Consider the following 23,454-nt stretch of genomic DNA (forward strand, 5'->3'; position numbering starts at 1 on the left):
ATCAGCAAATTAACTCCTCGAGGATACAAAATCCTAGCCTCAATAGGAAAACTTTTCTCGACTTCTAGTTACGCCTTTAACACTGGGTGGTGTGGATTAGCTCAAGGTTCAACCAGAGTATAGAAACCTGCACTCCCTCCTCAATCGCACTCTGACCTCCTTTTTCCCATGTATGAGAATATGGCAGAGGTTGAGCCTGGGCATGTAGGAGCACGATTGGCTTCCAAGAGTGCCCTAAGTTATAGCTAACTATAACTTCCACTTGCCAGTGGAAGCTGGATAAATGGGGATCTGTGGTATAATTTCACATGTGAATTAAGCTGCAATGCTACACACCCCTGTTACCCCAACAGAACCCCAAGTCTACTGTGCTGCCACTCTTAGCCCAGGGCTGCTTTATGTGCACAGATAAATACCAGCACAATTGAGAGCACAGTGAGAAGAATAGGTTTACTTAGCTTCTTAACATAAAAAACACCATTTGGCAGAACTACTGTATTGTAGATGTCAGCCAGTTAAAATGTTGATCTGTCCATCCACCAAGAGGAATGTCCAGGCCAGGGAAAGTGATATTCCTTGCCTTATACATGTGTCTAGTTGTGGGTAGGAGGAAGAAGGTTGTGATAAAAACCATGTTTGGTTATCTAGATGCAGAAAAGGAAGGCAACTTTTTCTCAGCATGGCCCGGCTGGTACTGTCATCCAGAAGGCTCATCTTCATATGCAATGGCAATCCCCCGTCGTCCAGCCACAGCTTTTGTGACTGCTGACTGCCCCAGCTGCTGCTCCAGCCCCCGCCAGCTTCGTGACTCCAAAAATGAGGCTAAGACCAAAACAACAACAACAATCAAACAAGAACAATGATCATGGCATAAATGATTTCCCCAAGCTGAATTCCAGACACCACTCTGGAAGAGAACAGAGCTTACAGTATATTCAAGATTATGGATGAAAGAGCCCACGGGGCCCACTGCCCCACTCGTTACTGCAACTGTAAATGGAGGAAGGCGACTAGGCTGCTAATTGCTATTCTGACACTAGCATAAACCTTTGAAACATTCACCACATAACAGACTTCAAAACAGCCATTTTCATCTCCCAGGAACAACCATTAGTCACAAGAAAGGTCCTAACAGATGAGATTTGCCACCATTTGTGTGGACCATTAACATAATCCATTCCCGACCCCTCGGACACATACCTGCTGGGCTACTCTCAGCCATATGCATATAGCTGCGGCAGGTCACAGAAGTGCCAGAGCTTGGCTCTGGGTCTGGTGCTGTAGAAAGACAAGTTGAGCGTAGCTCGCCGGTGATGAGTGAAATGCTGGGTTCACTGTCCACCTCTGAAACCTTGTCTGGGAAAGGGGTGTGCGCACATGCTCCTGCAGGCAACAGCAAGGGAAAGAGTAACAGCTAAGCTTGGCCCATCCAGAATCATGCCCTACTTTTACCCACCTAAGGATGATCAAGACGTGCAGAATTAGCACATGGAAAAACAGCAGTGGGTGGGGTTGGCATTACTCGCCTGGCTTCCCAACATTCCCAACTTGATAAGAGCATAGCTACTCTGATGCTTCCTTTCCTGCACCTACACCACACTGAGCTCCCCACTGCCTTGCCCTCCATTGACCACCATTTCATATGGCAAATGTGGAGAGGACTATGGGAGGTAAGCATAGCCCAATTATATTTGCTTGCACAATGGAACTTCCCCACTTCCTCCTTTCCCAAACCAGCTCTGAAGGGTTAGGGGAACCCCTAGAATAGATTCAGGGCAAGAGGAGGGGGGAGTTTCATTGCGCGAGTGAAAGTCTTTGCACTGACAGGACATGTTACTATTTTGGATACAACCCTGTGTATTTGAATTATCCCCAATGTAGAAATTGTTCCCTGCCGCTGGTCTTTGTGTGGGTGTAGGGAACTTTATGGTCATTGCTGCTGCAGCAGACTATGCCTTCAGGGCAGGCCCAAGAGCATTGGTAGAGCTGTGCAGCTTTTATGAGTCTGAAATTGCAATTCATCGTGAAACTCAAGTTATTATAATAAACAACTTTCAAACCCTTATGCCTGCAGAGAGAATTTTGGAAGTGTGTGACCAAACATAATTTCCAGAGTCTGGTGTGAAAGGAGCTCACTGGTTGTTGCCTCTACTCATTTCTCCAGTTACGAAGCCTACTATTACCTGGTAGGAGGTGGCGGAAATCTGTGACATAGCTGCCTGTCCAGGTCCGTGCTGGATTGCATGCCATCTCCAGCTCGTAGGGTGTGACCACAGGCCGGTAGAAGTCAGCTGAATCAAGCAAAGAGTTCTGTGGGCAGGCTACCAACACAAAAATGTCCACCTCTAGAAAGTTTGCCAGCTTTGCAGGGTTGGGTTTACCCACAGCCAAGGTATAGGCCCGTTTGCCTGCCCGCTGAATGATGCCACGCAGATGCTCCAGAACAGACAAGTAGTCTGCCACACCAAGAGTGCCCACCACAATGCCCACTACTTGGGCATCCCGTGCCCGCTCCACTAGATAGAGGCGTCGCCTCAGGGCCCGGTTCACATCCAATGTTTCCCGTCGGCCTTGTCCTGTCTGAGGATTAAAGGAGCTGAAGGGACACCGGTTCCAGCTCAGCATGAAGTTTGTGAGTTCTGGGCCTTCACAACCCACGTAGAACATGGCGTAGTTGTCAAGACCATGCTGACTGTCTACTACAAAGTTCCGCCCAAATTTCTGCACCAGCCCGGGAACTGGCTGAAGTTCCTTGTTATCCAGTTGAGAGAAAACTACATTGGGATAAATGGGGTGCAGCTGAGAGGCCAGGTTATCTGAGGGGAAGAGAAATGAAAAGTCATTCAATTTAGAGACAATAACTGTCACATCTCACTGTTCCAAATACTCAGCAGGCCTCTTCCATGGACAGGGAAGGGCCCTTGTGCTAGACACTAGGTTTAAAGCTGTGATGGGGAACTCCTATCAGCCTCATGCAGCATAGCCAGTGGTCAGGGATGATGAGAGTTCTAGTCCAACAACATCTGGAGAGCAATAGGTTCCCCATCCCTGATTTAAAGGATGTAAACAGAGGGGAGTTAACTGAAAGCTAATATTACAAGGAAATATTACTTCTGTGGTCCTTTAAAAGAGAACAACCCCCTACAGCCGCCAAATCAGAAATATAAATTGGAACATTGACAGGAGTACTGTTTTGACTTTTCTCATTTTCATAGAATCATAGAACTTATAAAAGCCTCTTCGGCAGGTATCTGTGCATTAACTGACCACATTCCTAGTTCATTCAAACTACAAAGGAGTAAACTGAACTGATTAATTTATGTGGTTTTGCCTTTGAACATTAGCATGCAGGTCTATTAGCTTTGCTCTGAAGAATGTTATTGTTGAGGAAACTGCAAACTAGTATCCTAGTGGCAAATGAGGTGGGGAGCACAGAGAGAAATAGGCATTTCCTGGTTAATCTAGCCCTGAGGATAGTAGAGAGGGTTAAAAGCTGGGACTGAGTAACATTGGAAGGCAGATAAGACATAAAGGGCAGGACTGGCAAGGAGAGCACTGTTTGCGGTTAGAGGATGCCCACTAGCTTTTTCCCATCCTGGCCTGATGTATCTTTTGAATACCACCCACCTCCAACATTGTGATCCCCATGGTCTCACCTAGAGAATGAAAATAGGCCACTTCATTCAGCACAACCACATGAGCTAGGGGGTCTGGATACAACTCCCGGAAGACTTCTGTGCAGCGCGCCACGTCTAGTTGTTTGCGGCCAAACACATGGAGCACGGGCAGCTTGCGGCAGGGACTCAAGCAGGCAGGGCCGTAGTGCACCACAGCCTCAGCGCCCACATGCTCTGCTGCCACTTCATCCACGCAACAGCTAAAGAAAAGCAACAGCATTAGCTATAGAGGGCAGCTTTCCTCAAAACACCTACCACCTCTAGCACACACAAAAAATGCTTCCTTTGTAGTAAATGGGTTGCCATTGTAGAGACTGGATTTCCCCTGTCACCAGCTCACTCAGCATGCATGGAGCCCCAGGCCTGACAGCAGATGATAAAAATACTCTGTTACCAACACCAAAGATGCAGGAACTGGGGAGCAACTAATGATCCCAAAGTCCTACTCTCTTGTCATAAATAGTCCCCCCACCCCAGCAGAGGCAGTCAAGAGACTGCTGAACATCCAGAGGCTGACATATTACTATAGAACCCCTTGAAAATGCAAGCCTGCACTATAGTCCTATGCACGTTCTTAGCACTAAGTTCCATGTTTTCAATGAGGCTTACTCCCAAGTGTCTATAGGACTATGGGCCTGAGCTTCTATCATGTGTTTATGTGGAAGGAGGTTCCTGCTGTGACCTCACCTGCCGTATGATGTGTCCCCCAGAATGTACATTTTGGCGCCAGTTGCTGCTTCCATCTTCCTAGCAATGCTTGCTGAATCTGGCAAGAGTTCATCGGGAAACTGAAGAGCAACCTACAAAACAAACCCAAGATAATTATTCAGGACATGTCCACTGTACACAGCTATCAGTACTGTGGGTTTCCTGGGGAATTAGGTTTTGAAGGAAAAGGTCCCATCCACACGGACAGGATTTTTTCTTGTAAGTCTAATTGCCATGAGGGGAGGGGTTTGAAGGGTAAGGGTGGCAGCACTGGGGAGAGGGTTAATTTACCCCTCCATCTGCATTGTGACTCCCTCAAAAACCTGCATACTGAGTGAAATAAATTTCCTCTAAGCTTAATTGCAGCAGGGAAGGGCAAAGAGAAAAGCAAAAAAAAAAAGAGGAGGAAGAATGGGTGGGGAGAGAGAATAGAATGGATGGACATACATGTGTAAGCAGTGATGTGGGTTTGCCAGTCAATTCTGAACTGGAAAAAAATCCTTTGAAAATTAGGATAGTGTGAACAGGGCAATATGTGATGCCCTAGAACACTGGCCTTCAACAGGTGGACTTGGACCCACTGCTGGGTCACGGCCTGATCCAAGATGGGTCACAACAGGAGCATTACCACCATGCAAATATATGATAAAAGATTAAGAAATGGGTTTCCATAGTATGTTGGGGTTAAAAGTGGGTCCTGGGTCTGAAAAGGTTGAAGAATACCTGCCTTAGAGAATGGTCTAATTTGTTTTTTTTATTTTACTTGCATTTAGCAAACAAGAGCTAAAAACTTGAAACTGCCAAGTTTGCCTAATGCTGTATTTGCAGCTGGCATCCATTCATTGTTGCTCATGACCTTATGAAACATATTTTTTCCTTGTGGAAAAATAAAGCACCAAAAAGCACCTCACATCACTGGTGAAAAGGAAAAGGTGGGGGGAGAAGAGATGTGCCTTGGGCAGCCTCAGCTCTCCCATCGCTGGCATGTTCCCCCTGGGAGATGTGGCCCTTGGGGGAGGATTCCACATCTCAACCTTAAATACTGTAGTGTGTGAGCTGTTTCTACATATTTATTTGTTTGACATACTTGGTAAACAAAACCTTTTTAAAGTCCCCCATATTTAGTGCCCCAATACTTGATTATTTGGGGCGGGGATGTCCACTAACTCTAGGGGAAGAACTGACATTCATGCCTGTAGCTTTCTGGCGAAGGGCAAACTACTGTCTCACCTTAGTGAAGCCATTATCAGATACAAATGCAGCTGCTCTCTCCAGTTCATAGAACTCTTCCAGCCTGGTGGTTGGGGGACATCCACTTGCTTCTGCAGGAATCACGGTCCGCTGCATAACCTCAGCACCATCACTGCTGAATGCTGTTGCCATGGTGGCCTATATCCAAACTACAAAAATACAAAGTGATGCCCATCCGCATTGCAATATCCCACTACTAGCAAGATGCTGGATGAGAATGGTCCTGAGCTTCAGTTCTCCAAGGTCACATTTACAGGATCAGATTCTGTATGAATCAGTAGGGAACCGACATAGCTAAAACCCTTTGTATCCATGCTTCTAATCACTAACACTGATTAGAATGCCTCCTTCGTTCAGAAACATGCACTGAAATAGGAGAGAGACAAGAAAAGGGCACTGAAGCGGCCTGGGAAACAGCAGAAGGCTCCTTACACAGACAGACCACCGGTCTCTCTAGTTCAGGCATAGGCAAACTCTGCCCTCCAGAAGTTTTGAGACTACAATTCCCATCATCCCTGACCACTGGTCCTGTTAGCTAGGGATGGTGGTGGTTGTAGTCCCAAAAATCTGGAGGGCCGAGTTTGCCTATGCCTGCTCTAGTTCTATGTTGTCAAGAAGACTGACTGGCATTTCGGGCAGAAGCATTTCTCAACCTTACCTGGAAATGCCAGGAATTTAATCTGGAACCCTTTGCACACAAAACAAATGTATCCCCCCGCCCGCGCGCCCGCCCGACATAAGAAACATCAACTACTGCGCCCCATTACTGTCACTCTACTCACCTAGAGGAACCCCCAACATCCACCACATGGCCACCAATACACTTCCTGGGTGGGATTAAAGGCACCCAATGAGAACGCCGCGCTCCTTTCCCTATCGGAACGCGTCTTTTTTCTATCGCTACGCTTCTCTTTCTCTCTCCTACGTCATTAGCAGGGAGCTTTGCAGCCAATAAAAGATCCCGACACAGCAAGGCCCTCGGAAAAGTAGAATAAACGGGAAGCCTATCAGCGCGGTGCATTGTGGGGGCTGGAGTTTCGCTCTCTTCCGATCCGACCAATCATCCCAGCCGGCGAGAGGCGTCAGATAAACTTGGTCTGGTCACGTGGAGCGTGGTTCCCGTCATTCTGTGGGTCAGGTGATTCCCGGTCGCGTTCAGTCCGTTCTGAGGACTCGCCGCCGCCGCCGCCATGTCCGGGCTCGCGCTGCTGTATTCGGGGCTGGGGCTGACCGCGGCCGCCACCATCACCGGCATCGGTTAGTGCTTTGAACGGGGAGCTGGGAGCGCCGCTGCGAGGGCCGACGCAGCTTTGCCAAAGTCCTCCTCTCCCCTCCCTTCGCCGGGGCTGTGTGCGGATATACGCAAAGGAAATGGCTTGTCGTGGGCGGGCGGGGGGGGCGCAGGGCGGAAGGGAGCCCACCTGTGGCGGGATGCCGCCCTCCAGGCTTAGCGAATGTTTTTAGGTGCTTCTTGATCCGCGGTGCTGCCTTGCCCTACCCTAGTTGGCCCGTCAGGCTGTTCTCGGGGCTGGGGGGCGAGGCGACATCCCTGCAGAGGGGAGACTCGCATCCTCCTGCTTGCGCGGGGAGAGCCGTTTTGTCTTCAGGGGTTGGTCTGGAAGATACTGTACTTGGTTCTCCTTGTCCATGACCTTCTCATTGGGAAGGTTTCCGGAGGGGCCCTCGCATGTGGGTTTCCCACGGCAGGCCCACTTCTTGTCGTTCTCCACATCCTTGGTCTCAAAAATAAAAATAGTTTAAGAGACGACTCCAGATTTCCACCATATTGGGCTCTGTGGTGCTCAGTTTGCTTCCTCATCTGTGAAAGCAGCGAAAAGGCGAGGGGTGGGGAAAGGCTTTCTTAATGGCTGCTCAGTGCTAGTTGTGAATTTTGATGCTGTGCACACCAATGGCATTTTGATGTCTGAAAGCAGATCAAAAGAAGTGTATTTGGAGGAACTTTCTAAAAGTGCAGTGTCGTTTCCTTTTCTTGTCTGGTGAAATTTGAGCAAGGGCTAGAGTGTGTAGCCTTGCAACCAGGGGACCTGTGGCAGAGTCTGAAGCTGCTGTCCCTTGGTTATCTTTGGTATCAAAGCAATTGCACTTTAATGAACTCCTGACTAGCTACGTAACTGTTTATACATTGACAGGATTACTGGGTCTTAATGTTGATATATATCTTTTCCTTCACCACCAAACATTGGTTTCATTGTTCATCATGGTTTCGATGTTAATCATCCTAGCATTGGTAAGAAGTTCTGCATGTGCAGATCTATGAAGGAGACTTGGCTCACCAATAGCCTGGATTCATTCTTGCTGGAGAGATCTTTACATTTTCTGGTAGTCTCTACATTTGTTCAGGTGATAATTTGTTCTTGGTGAGCCCATGCAGGTATGCTGTGTCCTTATTCTAAACAAGGAACAATTTAGAAAGTCCTCCATCATGAGTTGAATGACATATTTGTTCTTGTGTTGTGTGGTTGCAATTTATTGGGAACCAAAAAAGCGTTAACACTGTTGGGGGAAATGTGATGAACCATGCAAAAGGTGCACAGTGGACTCTCCCCGCATCCTTGGGTTTGTTTTGTCAACAAGCTTTGGAGCAGTTGTCCTACAACAGTCCTGTCCCAGCTCTCTGGGAGCTGTTGGTGGCTTCAACTGGATTAGCCCAGCTGATTTGGTTAAGACTTCACCAGTCAGGGTTGAGGAATGACAAACAGGAAACTAAGCTCTGACCTTCTGATTCAAACTCAGTTCCTTTAAGGTCATTTTACCAATTGGACACAGACCTTGCTTAGAAGCAGAGAGTTTCTTACTGGTTCCTGTTGGGACTAAGCAGTCTGCTCACGTATACCACTCTACTCAAACAGTACTCCATTTCCTTTTCTCCTTCTTCCTTATATCTTATTTGCAGCTAGGGTTCTTCTGCCCCTCCTCTTTTTGCTACTTTTCCAGTGGTAAGTGTGACTCTTAGTTCCTCTTTCAGATCAGCATGGATGGGAAGAACAGAACTTCTCCTTTTCTAGCCATGATTACTAAAGCTGTACCAGGGAGGAAGTTAACATTTTCCTTTCTTTTCAGTAGGATGTGAGCATAGATGCCTCATGGTGGGTCTCTTAGTATCGGCCTGTCTTGGCTTCTGTGGACCCTGCCCAAGCATGATTCTGTTATTACTTTGGGACATTCATTCACCTGAGCTAGGGTTTGTCAGACGGGTGGCTGGGGACTGTGGGCGGGAAGGAATGTGCTCCAAGTCATAAAACATCTGTCCCATAATGTGAGAAGCTATTTGACCTATAGATGGGCTACAGAGGTAGAAATACCTTACCCCATCCCAATATATATCTGGAAGGGACAGTGAAGATCTCTTTCCTACAACAGTACTTCAGTGTTCTGCCTTATGACTAAACTTATTGGAGAGGAAGCAGAGCAGAGCACCACTTGAGTGAATAAATGATGTATGTAACCGTACTGGGGGGGTGGGGTAGCCTGTCATTTGACCTTGCTACTATAGCGAAGAAGCAGTGTGATGAATGGAGGTTTATTCACTGTGCTGTCTCTTCTTTTTTATGGTAGCTTTGGGCAACTGTTGTTGCAAAACAGTGACTTAACTTCTCAGATGTGATTGAATGATTAATAACTTTGAAGAGTCTTAAAGGTTTTGGATCTTAACCCTTAGGATCACAATCTTTAATGTGAAGGATTTACTGAAAAATTATTCTCTCTAGGTTTTATGCTCGAAACACTGTGACATTTTTATTTTTTAATCATTGTTAAACAATTAATAAGAACAGTTGTACAGGCCAATTTTCAAAGCATCAGCAGAATCATGGCTTTACTGGTCAGTTTGCTGTTGTGCCAACTCTACTTTGTGTAATAAACTACACTTAACTTGGTTTTCCATAGTGTCCACTAACAATTTTGGGACTTTGTCTGGGTGGGGGAGTTAATTTCCCCCAAGAATTATTGTTGCTTTAAAACTTTTTAAATGCACTGCATACAGGGGTGTCACTCATGTCTTCTGGCAGGATGATGAACCATTTGGTCTTGGACTTAGAGGTAGGATAGGTTTGTGTCACTTTTTATACTATCTGGCCCAAATTTTAAGAGGGCTCCTGTACCTCTAGGAGTTTTACAGAAAGTAGTGTATTTTCATCAATTGCTTCAGCACTGCATTGGGTAAAAGAACTCTGAAAAAATGCTACCTGTATCCTGAAATAACGCATTCCAAAATAGGATTGGGCCTGAAAGTGGTAGTTTGCTTCCTTTCTTTGCAATTGCATATTCCATCCTTGCTATGTGTTATATGCTTGTAATAGAAATCAAGGAGGGGAAAAGTGAATGACTACTACCGCAAGGGTAAAAAACATTAATTGTGACACTTCAAGCAAGAGACAAAAATCTGGAGCTGGTCCTATTGGAAGTAACATATCAAGATCATCATTGTGGATCTGAAAAGTAGAGACCAGACCTCTGGGTGGCAATCTTTAGCCCACTTCCTGTTAGGCCTCACAGGGTGCCATGGAATTTTCTCCCCTTCTGAAAGTATAGAAAGAGACTCTCCAGTCTACTGAGTGTATTCTCTACTGCTTATAGTACAAATTGATTTGCAATATAGAGAGGGATTGTACTAGCCAGTATCCACTGAGAAAGCAGTGAACAAATCCACATAAGGACAGGAAGCTTCTTTTGCCAGCTTGCTTCACACTTTTCTTGTGAAGAAAAGTAGAGGTGTCCTTAGGGTTCATTTTTGGCCCTTGGGTTCTCCTGCAGTATGTAAAGAAGATCCTTCAAGCAGTGTCAGTAAACTACCATTCAGCTGTGCTTTGTCTTATTATGCCTTTCCATTCCTGTATTCCTCCATTGTTGGGATGCCTTCAGATACCTGATTGCTGACTTCAGTTCACATTGTCTACTGTTTCTGAATGATGCTGTTGTAGTACGCGAGGGTAGCTAGAATTACTGATATGTTTTCCTACCATGTTGTAAAGACTTGGGATGGATTACAAGAACCCCTCTTTTTTTAGTAGGGTTTTTGCACTCAGTGGGTTATGCCAAGGTTGACCACCATCCCTAGGATGTTTTAATTAATGCTGCTTACCATGAAGCCATTGGTAAGGAGAATTTTGAGCTAATATTTGCCAGATTTAAAATTTACTTGTAAATCAGTATGCATTAAAATATAGCTTTGTTATAATATAATAAAAATATAACTATATTTTATGCAATAAATTATTATAACCAGAGAAAAAACTTAAATTTATGCTAGTTGATCTAATTTTCTACATTAGAAAGGGGGACCATAAGTTCTCAAATTGTCCCATTTCTTTCTCTACTTTTGCTTAATTGTACTATTTCTCTTTAATTTCGTTACTGTAGCAAGATACCAAATTCTATCAAACCATTCTCATTCTGTTAAAATGATTGGAATATACCATTTCACTTCCAAAATATATATTTTGGCAGCAGCTAATAAAACTCAAATAAATTTCCATGTTCTGATCTCACATCTTCATTAGGATATTCCAGAAAAATTACTAGCAGATTTATAAGTATGTGATATGCAATTATAATTATATAAATGCATCTAGTGGTCTTTCCCACCAAATTCCAAATTTTGTCTCATGTCCATCAGACATTAATATAACCCGCAACTGTTTCCCCACATTTCCATTATATTCCACTAACACCTTGTTGTGTCTTTGGTTATATGTTTGGTGAATATTCGAATATAATTTGATGTTCGTGGTATCATTTATAAATATATATATATATATATATATATATATATATATATATATATTAAACTGAATATAATCTGGAACTTTGGGCAGTGATATTATTGACATAACACCAAGCTGTATATGTTGTTAACTAAATGAACAGGTACTACTATTTTGGTTTTAGTTAATATTGACACATTTTGATGGAGTGGATGGTTAAACAAACTAGATTTGAATTTAGGCAAGATGAAGATAGTTCTGGTAGATAGTTCTGGACTGGTAGCAGCCCTACCTCTATTAGACAGAAGTGACAGTCTCCGCATCAAACTAGTTAGGTGTCTAGAAGTACCCTTAAACCCTGTCTTATTTTTTGACAGGCAGGTTTGGGGGTTTCCAGGAGACCTTTAATCAACTGCATCTATTGTGTAGCTGTGTAGCTTTCTGGAGAGGAAGGCTCTAGCTATGCTTTTTGATATTTTGTAACCAGTACTGTAGTGTGGATCTTCCAAAAAAAATTGAATTAGATACCTTTCTGGGAAACTTTCTTATGCTATTAGGCTAATTTACACTGTAGATAATTCAGTTTGTGTTGGCAACTTTTATTACACTCCCAAATTAGCATGTTCATTTTTCTAATATTTTGTAAACAAAGCAAAACAACTTGGGCATTGGCAAGCTTGCCTGTGTTTGCAGTTGGCATCCAACTTACAAAATGGGGGGGGGGGATTCCACAGCAAAATAAATCACTGGTAAATTTTCCATTCCACATCTTGGTTTGTAACTACCGGGTTTGACCACTTTTTGTAAGGAAGACTGCAAAGTGCAGTTAATACAAAATGGCATCAGATTATATCTTATGCTAACTCTCTCAGTGTTGGTGGCATGGCTTGGCAAGGAAGGATGCTATGCCACACTCCCCTCTTCTCCATCCTTCACCTGGGTTGCTCCAAAAGAACACTTTGCCTTCATGGGGCCCCGTTCTCCCCTTGTGCATAGACTATTAACCTGCACAGCATACAAGTTTGAATAGATTCTGCTCCTAGTTCTTACCTAAATGTCAGGAAGAGTGTAGCTCTCCCTGGGTGTATATGCCCATTATATCTCTCTCTCTCTCTCTCGCCAGTGTTGCTTTCAAAGCCTGCGTGTGCAGGGAAAGGCAGCAGGCTGTCGGCTCCTGAGATCAGAGTCTGCTGCTGCTGAGTGAAGGGTCTGGAGTTGGCAGTGCCTGGGGCTTAAAGCTGTCGCTTGGAGCAGGCTGCACACCTGTGAGCAGATAGGCTTCTGCTCACGGGGATGTGAATATGACCCTGATGAGCTCTGAGCCATTGAATAGAGTCTCCAGTTTCCTGACCCACTTTCTTCTGCTTCCCCATACATGGTTAATTCTACCAGACTTGTTTTTGGTGTGGTATATTATATCTACAATGTCTACTGATAGGGACTTCACACCCTCTGTTGAACTGCCTTGTTGTCTAACACTTCCTAATGTCAATGCTATTTTTTAAAAATAGATCAAAGGGTCACCCTACTTGCATTCTCTCTTTAGTTATTCTCCATGGGAGCCAATCTATCCTTTCTTCCCCAGTTCTGTGGCTCATTTGTTCTCTATCCTGCCCCATGATGCTCTGTTTCTGCAGCCTTGCTCTTTCTTTTTCAGCTCCTTCCCACCTCTGTGTCTGTCTGTGTCTTTTTTCACATTGTCAGGCTCACAGGAGGATAGTTCTGCCTGGACCTTGCAAGTGGAACATTTGCATCCTGTGACTGTCCCATCATATTCTATTCATATATCCCGAAATACAGTTCCCATCATCATGTCATTGACTCATCTTCTTCCACTCTGCTTCCCAGTCTGAGGTTGTGGGGTGATTTTCCCTTCCTGTCTGCAGTATGTGATACTGCTAACTTTTTCACAGCTGGTTTTCTTCCCCATGCATGTTCTTCATCCAGCCCTTTAAAAGGAGAAAATGGTTTATGGATGAAAAAAGGCCCCTAGAGCCAAGAATGCTGTGGATGTGAAGGTACAGCATTCTTGCTTATCTAAGAATGAAAGCTGCTGGGGATCCTTTTGGTATTGTTAATAACAATAATAACATTTATCAGTCACTTTATGCAATAAAAAGTCTCAAAGCAACTTGACAAATTAAATTACAACACCATTTAAAGCCAGAAAAGTTTAAAACAGCGAGAATGTATAGTACATAAAATGCACGTTCATCAACGAATTAATAAGGACCAAGTCCTACCCACCCCACTAAAAGATGGGCACCACCATAGGAGGCAACATTAATTAACCAAAGGTCTTGGCTTGCTGCACCTAAAAATTGACAAAGATGGTGACAGGCACATCTCCCTAAATAGAGCATTCCACAGGTGAGGCGGTTGGGAACATCACAGAAAAGAATGACTGATTATAAAAAGACTTCATGAATAACTTTGCTTATTTGGGTTGGTCGCGAGTAGTGTCACAGATGGATGTGCTTCAGACTGCAGCAGTTAGATAACATTTTTCATAGCAATGCCCATTAGGGCTGCCGCAAAGGGGCCGTGCCCTTCCAGTTAGCTGTGTGAACATGGGGATTTTATTTTTTATACATAAACATAATATTTCAATGAATATTAAACTAAGAAAGATTTTCATTTATACGTACAGAAAAAATGGGGCGGGGGCAGAAAAGCGTTTCCATTACTGCACACAGTAAAATCAGCAAATCTATAGACATAGATTCATTAAGCATTATATTAAATCACCCTGCTCCATATTTATTTTAGGAATTGCAGTACATCATTTCTCCTGAAAGCCGACATTTTGGCTAGATAAGATGATTCCGAGACTGTCACTGATCCTTCCCTGATGATATAGATTGTCCTTCCCATTGTTTGGCATAAATCAACTTTGCAGCAACCAATAAATTTGAAATCAGCTCATGCAATCTTTCGCATATTCTTCTGTTACATAATTCAAAAGAGGGAGGATCAAATGGCAGCTACATTTCATTTTATCAGTCCCACTAGCATTTCCCAAATTCTCTAGTTCTTATACAATTCCACTACCTGCAGAGAAAATGTTTTTCCCCCTGATGCTAAAAAGGTACCCAGTATCTGGTTTACACATTTCTGTGGCATAAGATGTCACTGAATTGCCATGTTATAGCAGTTTCCCCTTAAATTCAAGCACAATGAAAACATTGACCTTTCCGTAAATAAAAATGTCTGCACTTCCACAGAATTTTTGTAAGTTTCTTGTTCAGTTTGTCATAAAAGAATTTGACCATATGCACTAATGGAAGATGAAACAAGGGTGGTTGGTGGTTTTTTTGACCGGAGTTCATAGCCATTATCTCTCTGAACATTGCATTTTCTTTTTGTAGAGTCAAATTATGAATATAGGGATAAAAGGCCATATTCTCTGCCTCCAAGATACCTGTGACTTCTTTATAGGCGATCATAGGAGATCTTCGTTACATTTTTCCAGTAAACTGAAACTTTCTAAATATTGATAAAGATCTAAATCACTTGTTACCCAAGCCAATGTGTTGTATCAGGAGCTGTTGTTTAGATTTTGAGGATAGACATAGACAAAGATACATTAATGATAGGTGGAATGGTTACATCTCTTGAGTTTTTCTATAACTGCCAATTGTGCCATTAGGAAGCTTCCATCATAGCTACACAGAACATCCTGCCCATACATTGGTGGCTGTTATCTTGCCTTTGGCTGAGCCTGGCTTCTGCACGGGCCTGGCAGAAGTCAAAAGTGATTGTTTGAGGTCCAAGGTGTTGTATTCCTATGTGGGTCAGTGCTGCAGCACTCAGAAGATAAAGAGTGAGGTAGCCAGTATGGTACCCCAAATGTTATTTTTGCACTACTGACTGGAGATGATGAGAACTGGAGTTGCACAGCATCTAGAGGATGCTCACATTGGCTACCCTGGAACAGAGGGGGGCAAGACTTCCTGTTAGTGCTGAAAGGATTTTAAAAAGTGTGCTGGTAGGAAGCCTGTAGGATAGGAGTCCTTTTCTGTCTCTTATTTCTAGTATATAGTGACCTTTTGGGTCTTGTTAAACAGAGCACAACAGAAAGGAGTAAGTGATAGTTTCCCCATGAAAGAGGTGATTTGGAAAGGGGCAATTTGTGGTGTAAGCTGTATGAAGACTATATAAACCCTTTCTGCTCTCGCTGGGGGGGGGGGGGTTCAGCACTGGTGGCAAGGTGTGAGCATCACAGATTGGGCTTTGAGGAGACCAAGGCAAAAAGTGGAATCATTCTGTGTTTCTCTTGTTTTTCAGGAATCTGCTACACAATATTTGACCTTGGTTTCCGTTTCGATATAGCATGGTAAGATGGCACTTTTCCCTAGAGGCTGGGGTTGGAGTAGCATGGGGAACAGTGGCTTATTGGTGTTTTCAGCAATATATTGGGGAAGAGAGCATGAGGAAAAGCAGTAATTTGCCTTCGCGCTTTCTTTTCCATGCGCGTGAATTACAGAAAGCCCAACAGTGCTCTGCTCTGAGGAGTGGTAGGCAGGCAGATGTTTGCATGGTTGCTTCCACAGGCAGGCCGTGTCTCCCCCCCCCTTCCCCCGTTGGTTGACAACAGTATTGATGGCAGTGTCCCATTTCACTAGTCAATGCTGCTAATTGCCTCATTTTGCCTGCAGGTCAGCTGGCTGCCTCTCCTCTTTGCCTGCTGTTGCAAGCCACTTGTCCCTGTGCTTAGCTAGGTTATAGGCCCTGTGCTGCTCAGATTCTGTTGGCACATCCGCACACACATCTTGAACATTTTTGGGGCACTTTTTTCTGTGCTTCTGGACTATTGCTTGGGCCTGAAAACAGATGCTTCTCCATGCACCCACTAGTCTTAATGGTATAGGATTAGTGGTCTTGAGGAGTTGCCGTGACCCATATCCTGCTTCTGCTAGTTCAAGAGCTAACCAAAGAGTGCTGTATTGAACAGCATCTTAAGCAAGTCTCCAGCTCACCCTGCTTTCATGGACCTCCTTTCCTGTTGGCTAAACTAGCCTAGGGTTGCTTGGGCTCAGCACAGCTTTTCTACAGTGTTGTTTTGTAGCCCAAACTATAACAAATAACACCTTTCCTAATGGGTTATAAAGTCTCCTAGTTACTTCTAAAGAGGCAAGGCCTTCTGGCTGCCACCCTGGGCAGCAGGCGTTAGTTCTCTTTTACCACTTACCAATTGTGCAGTATGGGTAGACTGACCTGACCAAGTTCTGTCCAGAAATGGGATGGATTGGTTTGACTAGGGCTGCTTCTCCCCTGCGGGTGCTACGAGTTGATGCTATGATGGAGAAAGGAATAGAGTATTCATAAGGTAATTCCTCCTATGTACAGGTTCCTGACAGAGACCTCGCCATATTTGTGGTCCAACCTGGGCATTGGGCTGGCCATCTCATTATCAGTGGTGGGTGCTGCCTGGTGAGTACTTCATCTCTCCCAGCCCCTAGCGATCTGTTAATAGACATCATTCCTCAGCCAATACTGCTGAGCCCTACTTTGGGCTTCCATTTTGGGGGTTTAGTCCCAAGGCACAGTCTGAGGGCACATGATGCAGCCACTTCACCAAAGGTCTGTGTCTGGTCAGTGCCTGGAGGGAGATCCCCAAACTCTGTCTGGACCCTGGGATTGTCATCTGAGACCCTTTTCTGCCGGATGCATCAAAGGCAGACTCAAAGAGTGGTGATGAGAGAACAGGCCTTTTCTGCAGCTCCCCAACTATGGAGTGTGGCAGCAATTCTGTCATAGTTCAAGTACCAGACAGATACAGTTTTGTTTCCCTGGGCATTTGGGAAGCACCAATGATCAGATATTCCCCTTACTCTGCCTGCATTTTTAATATGCTTATGTGTTTTCATTACTGTATTCTATTATTGTTGTAAATCACCCTGGGAATTTTGGGATTCAATAAACCTAACCTAACTTCATGTACACCACCTTGACTTCTATGATGGAAGAAAGTCAAGATATAAGTATACTTAAATAAGTGTAGTGCTGGGCATTAATGAATAATAAAATGATTTTGGCAGGGTGCGATCTAAGCAAGCTGCCCCCCCCCCTTTGCTGCCTATCAAGTACCACTCCTCTAACCGCTTCTGTAACTATTTTTTCAGGGGCATTTACATTACTGGATCCAGCATCCTTGGCGGTGGTGTCAAAGCACCTAGGATCAAAACCAAAAATCTGGTCAGGTGAGAGGACCCCCTTGTTCAGCATATATTTCACAGGTATAGGTACTGCAAAGTCCAAAAGCTCGCTTGCCCATCCTTGATATGCCTTGTTTCCTGCTGCACAGATTTTAAAAAATTGAACATTCCTGAAATGGCTTCTGTGTACCGTAAAATCCTTGTGAGAGCTAGGCATTGAGTTTGATCCAGCACAGGTGTGGGGACCCTCAATGCTTGCAGGGCAAAAGATGGAACTGGGCACAGCAAAATACAAAGAAAAAGCAAATAAATAAAATCCCCTTTAGTTCAGTGCATTACCTGTTCCTCATCCCTGGCTTAATGGGTGGGGTGTGAGAATAGGGGTGTGAGCAGCTTGTGGAAGGATCTGCTTTGGGCCAGCTTTGCCTATGCTCAGAAACACTCTGCCTTAAGTGTCAAGCAAAGACTTTAAACAAATGAATCAGCTTTACTTTTGGGGGAACAAGGTGTGCTCTGAAACTTGCTGCTTCCTTGGTTGCCTGGTCCTTCTCAGGCTGCTGCCTCATCTGTAAGGTTACCACCTCATTCCTAGCTAGCCAGGGGAAGGAAGGAGGTGGTTGGGAAGCCAAGGAGGGTCCCAGTGGTAGATGTGCCATTAGAGGCCAGCCCATTCCTCCCTCTCTCGTTCCCTGGTCCCATGCCCACATTGTCACCCTTGAGATGTTGCAGCTGCTAATATGTGTTTTCTCCTTGCAGCATCATCTTTTGTGAAGCTGTGGCCATCTATGGAATCATCATGGCCATCGTCATCACCAACATGGCTGAGGTAATGGGGGGGGGGGGCAGGGGCTGGCTTGTATGGGAGGGACACAGTTGTGTGCCAAGTCTCGCTCTTGGCCATGCTCCACGGTGTCTGATTTGAAGGGAGCTGAGCTGTTGCCAAACGGAGGAGGGCAAAGAAGGTAATCAGAGAGGTATTGATGGAGTCCAGGCAACTGTGGAGCCAAGTGCTATGCTGGGTAGAAGCCCAGTTGCAGGAGGCAATCCTGGCTCATGCCTCTGAGCAAAAGTTTTTTATCCTTGTAGGGGAGAACAAGCCCTGACTAATTGTTCTTGAAGCAGGGGCTGGTATTGACACAGGGACATAGTATTGACATAGGGAGAAAGAGGAGTTATTTTCACCTGGGATAAATCCCACTACTGAGCCATAGATTGCCCAAGACCTTGGAGCAAGGTTAACCTGCACCTGACAGATGTTTAGAGTTATGAGCTTATGAGGAATGAGGCACCTTGGTGGGCCACAGTCCTCTCAGCTCCCTTTCCCCCTGCTGCAATTCTGAAAAGGGTACGAGTTTATTTCAACTCAAGTCTGGATAGTTCCTATCTACAGTGACATGCCTTAATGCCACATCTAATGTCTTTGTCAGAGACTTGCTTATTAATATCCTTCCTTTCCTTGCAGCAATTTTCGGGCAGAACCCCTAAGGCGATTGGCGCCCAGAACTACCATGCAGGTAGGCTGGGTTTGTGGGGACTGGGGATAGGCAGGCATAATGGTTCTTGCCCTTGCGATATCATCAGGCGCCCCTTGTTACGTAGGAAACCTAGGAGGCTGTCTTATAGCAAGTCAGCCCATTGGTCCACCAAGGCCAGTGTTCTCGACACTGACTGGCAGCAGTTTCTCAGGGGCTGCCAGCCCTACTTAGATGCACCAAAGATTGAACCTGGAACCTGCTCTGTCTCTGAGCTGCAGCCCTTCCCTAGTTGAATTGTGTCTTGGCACAAGTTCACCTGCAGTAGGACAGCTTTTTTCCAATAGGCCACCGAACATTGTCTGACAAGCAGGGGGTATATGTATTATCTCCAGTTGATTTTCTGGCTTTGCAAAGCTCCCTACCGCCATGTTGCAGTATCTGATGTGCCAACTATATCTGTGCTGTCACCCTGGGGTGGTGGGTATATCATCTTTTGTCATCACAGAAGAGACCGACACATCTTGACATGTTTGCTGGCAGCAGCTGTCCTCTTGGATGGCTATAGTGGCAATGCTATTCTTGTGGCATGCCACAGATGCAAGCCTGAGTGAGGTGTGAGCTGGGCCAAGATGCTGTCTTTGGCTGTATCTTGTCCCAAAGTCTTTAGAATTGTGACATCTAATACCACCCTGTGGCCTGGGAGGCTTTCTAGTGCTCCAGAAATAACTAAATAAATAGTATATAGCCATTGTTCTGCTTAGATAGTGTTACTGTCACCACTCTTTGCTTTGCTGCATTTCCCCTGAGTGAGTCAGGAACACCTTTAAACTTTGTAAACCTGAACCCAGTAGTCTGGCTCATGATTAAGGTGTGGCGAGGGAGGGTGACAGGGAGAGCTTTCTCCAATAAATAAGGAGCCCTTGCACCAGTTGCACTAAATTCCTAAGAACTGGTTTATTTTATTTGTGGATTAAAAGGTTTGCATATAGAAAGCAAGGGTTAATATACATAACATGCACCTTTTCTTCCTAAGGAAAAATCAGTTTGTGTGTGAGTTTGGGAGGGAAATTGTTACAATTTCTTGTTACCTTATTTCCATCTGCAGATAATGCATAACAAGGACAGGCTTAGAAGAAAACATAAGGGCCTTCATCCTAACGGTCTCTGAGGCCAGTCTTGTCAGGCCTGCAATGGTCATCAACTGAAAATATAACTGGGTGCCGCCCATTCCTAATACTCTTTCCTCCCATAGGTTTCTCCATGTTTGGGGCAGGCTTGACTGTGGGCCTGTCCAATCTCTTCTGTGGTATATGTGTGGGCATTGTGGGCAGTGGTGCAGCATTGGCAGATGCCCAGAATGCCAGCCTCTTTGTCAAGATCCTCATTGTGGAAATCTTTGGCAGCGCCATCGGACTCTTTGGAGTCATCGTGGCTATCCTGCAGGTGAGTCTCTCCGGCCTTGCTGTCCCCAGTCTTGCCCATTCCCACCTCCTAAGCAGAGGTAGAAGGAAGAATTTAGAGAGGATGAAGGTTTGGAAATGCCAGTAGTCATGCCTAGACTGCTCTTTGCAGATTAGCGAAACAAAAAAGAATTTCAAAAACTAATTTGTTCCTTCAAAGGGGCTCTCATCTACTCTTAAGTTGCGCCCAATATTTACTGGTTCGGTAGGTTAGGTAGTTATCTCGCGGTGCTGGTGTTGCTTTAAGGAATCCCCAAGCCATCCCTGCTTCAGAGCAAGGAAGAGGCAAGTCCTTTAATGGGTGTGTGTGGCTCAACCTTCAGCCTTCTTCAATGACAAGAAGCTTCCCTGTCCATAAGATCTACTATGGCTCTGTCTCTTCAGCCTCCCTCTCCACAACTATTGCCCCTCACTTTTGGCTGCTGCTCTGTGCACCTGTCCTGAACAGCCATATTTCCTCATGATCATGTACAGGTGGATGCATTTGCAGTGTTAAAAAGCTGCTACATGCGACAAATATGATAGCATGCCCAGTTTGCATTTCACAGTCTGTAATTGGTAGTTAATGGTTTACTGTGAAGGCACAGAAGGCTCCCAATTTGCTCCTCCCTTCTAGTCAGCAGGAGCAACAAATCACCATTCCTGGCCTGGGCGTTGCTGTTTGTTTCACTCCAAACACTCTTAAGCCAAAAACAAATCCTGGCATTATTCTTGGCAATAGTGGGGGTACGTAGGGGAGCTTAATTCATGGCACTTGTGTTTTCTTACCTTCTCTCCTTTTTGTCTTTTGTAGGTGTCTAAAGTGAAAATGGGCGACTAAGCCCTTTGCCACCAGCCTGTCTGCCAGCTGCAGACTCTGTACATATTTATTTAATGTCTTCTGTTGGCTTGGGATGGAGCTTGGTGTATAAATTTATTCCCGTGATCTTTCCCTGCGAGGCCGTGGAAGAACCTGACCAATTGATGTGTGTGTGAGAAAGAATCTGTCCTCCTTTCCTTCCATCCTTTCCTGCTCCACTTCCCCTGAAAGAAGGGGCTGGATGGACCTAGGAGAAGGAGCCTAGAGTCTTCCAGCCCTTGCACTCTTTGTGGCAACCACTGCCAACAGCAATGCCATGTTCTGTGAAATAAACTCATCCGTGTCCCAAGTGGTTTCCCTTCCTTGTGCTGCTGTGCCCCTCCTGCTACCCCGGCTCCTGTTGCCTCTCACAGTCCACATTTTCTGGAACAGCCAGTGGTACTGGCTGAAGATTTGGCTCTGCGGGCTATGGGAGGTGCCCTCCTAGGCACATCTGTTCCATACTGAAGGGGTGCATAGGAGCTAAAAGTTGTGATTTTTTGAGTTCCCTGAAACTTCACAAATGATTGGTTAATTAAAATTAATTATGGGAAATGTCTTGTACTGTGATTAATAGTTGCTGTTTCTCTGTGGTGTGCCTGCTGTTCATCAAACTGCTCAATGCAGGGGTGGGCAAACTTCAGGCTTATCTGATTGTCTTTGTTTCTTTAACTGGAATCCAAAATCTACTAACCAGGGGCAAAATATAGATTATTATTTTTTAGAAGGGGTTCCTCTGAGCCCATTTTGAATCCTAGGAATTGGTTTTCAGTACTAGAACGGAGCTTATAGTCCTTTTGCCCAAGTCCTCTCCTGCGTAACTTTTAACATTTCAGCGGCCAAATTTAGATGGGAAAGGTCATTTTGTTATTTCCTTTAGACAACTGATAGTTGAAAAGCCCTGCTGATTGATTGCAAATCACTCAGAGGTTTGATAGAGCCTGTGAGGTAGGTGCAAAGGCTGTGACTGGCCCAAGGTCACCCAGTGAGCTTCATGACTTGAGTGGGGATTTGAACCCTGAAGTTTTAAAGTGTTGTAAACTTTAAGGGGTTTTTTCCTTTATAATGTGGTATAGAAATGAAATTAATCATCATCAACATCATCCCTGAGAAAGAAAATGAGACCTGGACATTCCATTGTGGCAGCCACAACCTAGGTTTAAATTACCATTTAGCAATTAGCTTATATATCTGAGTTTCTACACTGGACCCCCATGGATTGGAGGTTCCCTCTCCCAGGATAAAGAGTATTCCTGCTACCTCTTCCCAGGGGTGGGTAGTTTTGCAGTCCTAGGACCATGAAGCATATTAATTTACAAAACTGTATTTGTATCCTATATTGGGAGTTGCCAAAGGTAGCTTTCAGTTAAAGCAAAACTTAGCTGAAAATTAGAAGCCAGAGAGTCACATTGCAGAAGGGGAAACACTTCTTATGGTAGGATGAATCTAAAGATCTTATAGCTTAAGCCCTGAGCAGGATTTGCCATCTGTAATCCAATCCCATGCCAGCCTTACCTGGTAACTGTAAGGGTGGGAGGAAAGAGCTGGATTCCAGGCAGCAACATTTGTTATTTTCCCTGCAAAGTTTAGATAGTCAAATGGGGGGTGGTGTGGTATTGTGATATATTCTTATTTTAAGGAATATATAAAAAAAGAAAACTGATTCTGTTTGTTTGTTATTTCATTATTTACAGCAAGTCTTCACTGTTCTGATTGGCTCAGTGCTTTTGGAGAACAACAGAGCTGTGCTTATTTTTCTACAGGAACTTAAAAAATTATGTGGCAGGGTGTTTAGTGTCACCTTTTGGGTTCCTTGCTGGGACAGAGCCCCACCCCGGGAGATTTCCTGAAACACTTTTGACAACTGTATATTTAGCCTCTTTTCCACGTTTCCCACTACTCTGAGTAAAAACACTTGAATTTACATGTGTGAGCCATTCTGCTGTTTGTTCTGAAGGCAAAGATGTTCCTTTGGGACACTCTCGGCACTTCTCAATGACATAACTGGTGTTCATCTAAATAAAGCTTTTAAGAACATTGCTAGTGGGGCAAGATCTGACCCATATAAGCTAGAGCAGATGGGGTTGCATGTTCCCTTGCTCTCCATAATTTGATTGTCAAACTGTAGCTTTATCAGCATGTGGTTATAAAAGTCATCAAAGGA

The 23,454-nt window shown here is 44.7% G+C and overlaps 2 protein-coding genes across 2 annotated transcripts; one reads left to right on the top strand and one right to left on the bottom strand.

Annotated features, from left to right (window-relative positions):
• Positions 1-431: 431 nt before the first annotated feature.
• DPH2 (diphthamide biosynthesis 2) lies at positions 432-6,569 on the bottom strand. Its single transcript, XM_083509888.1, has 7 exons — positions 6,419-6,569; positions 5,616-5,785; positions 4,365-4,477; positions 3,657-3,877; positions 2,184-2,816; positions 1,201-1,383; positions 432-822 (listed from the first exon to the last, which is right to left on the bottom strand). Exons 2-7 carry the CDS (start codon positions 5,766-5,768, stop codon positions 698-700), a joined length of 1,428 nt encoding a protein of 475 aa, XP_083366014.1. The 5' UTR covers positions 5,769-5,785; positions 6,419-6,569; the 3' UTR covers positions 432-697.
• A 129-nt stretch (positions 6,570-6,698) lies between these two features.
• Positions 6,699-21,845, top strand: ATP6V0B (ATPase H+ transporting V0 subunit b). Its single transcript, XM_083509889.1, has 8 exons — positions 6,699-6,893; positions 15,647-15,695; positions 16,709-16,792; positions 17,485-17,562; positions 18,274-18,343; positions 18,980-19,031; positions 20,245-20,435; positions 21,246-21,845. Exons 1-8 carry the CDS (start codon positions 6,827-6,829, stop codon positions 21,270-21,272), a joined length of 618 nt encoding a protein of 205 aa, XP_083366015.1. The 5' UTR covers positions 6,699-6,826; the 3' UTR covers positions 21,273-21,845.
• Positions 21,846-23,454: the final 1,609 nt, after the last annotated feature.

Source organism: Podarcis liolepis, assembly GCF_965112155.1.
Source record: "Podarcis liolepis genome assembly, chromosome: 6".
Lineage (NCBI taxonomy): Eukaryota > Metazoa > Chordata > Lepidosauria > Squamata > Lacertidae > Podarcis > Podarcis liolepis.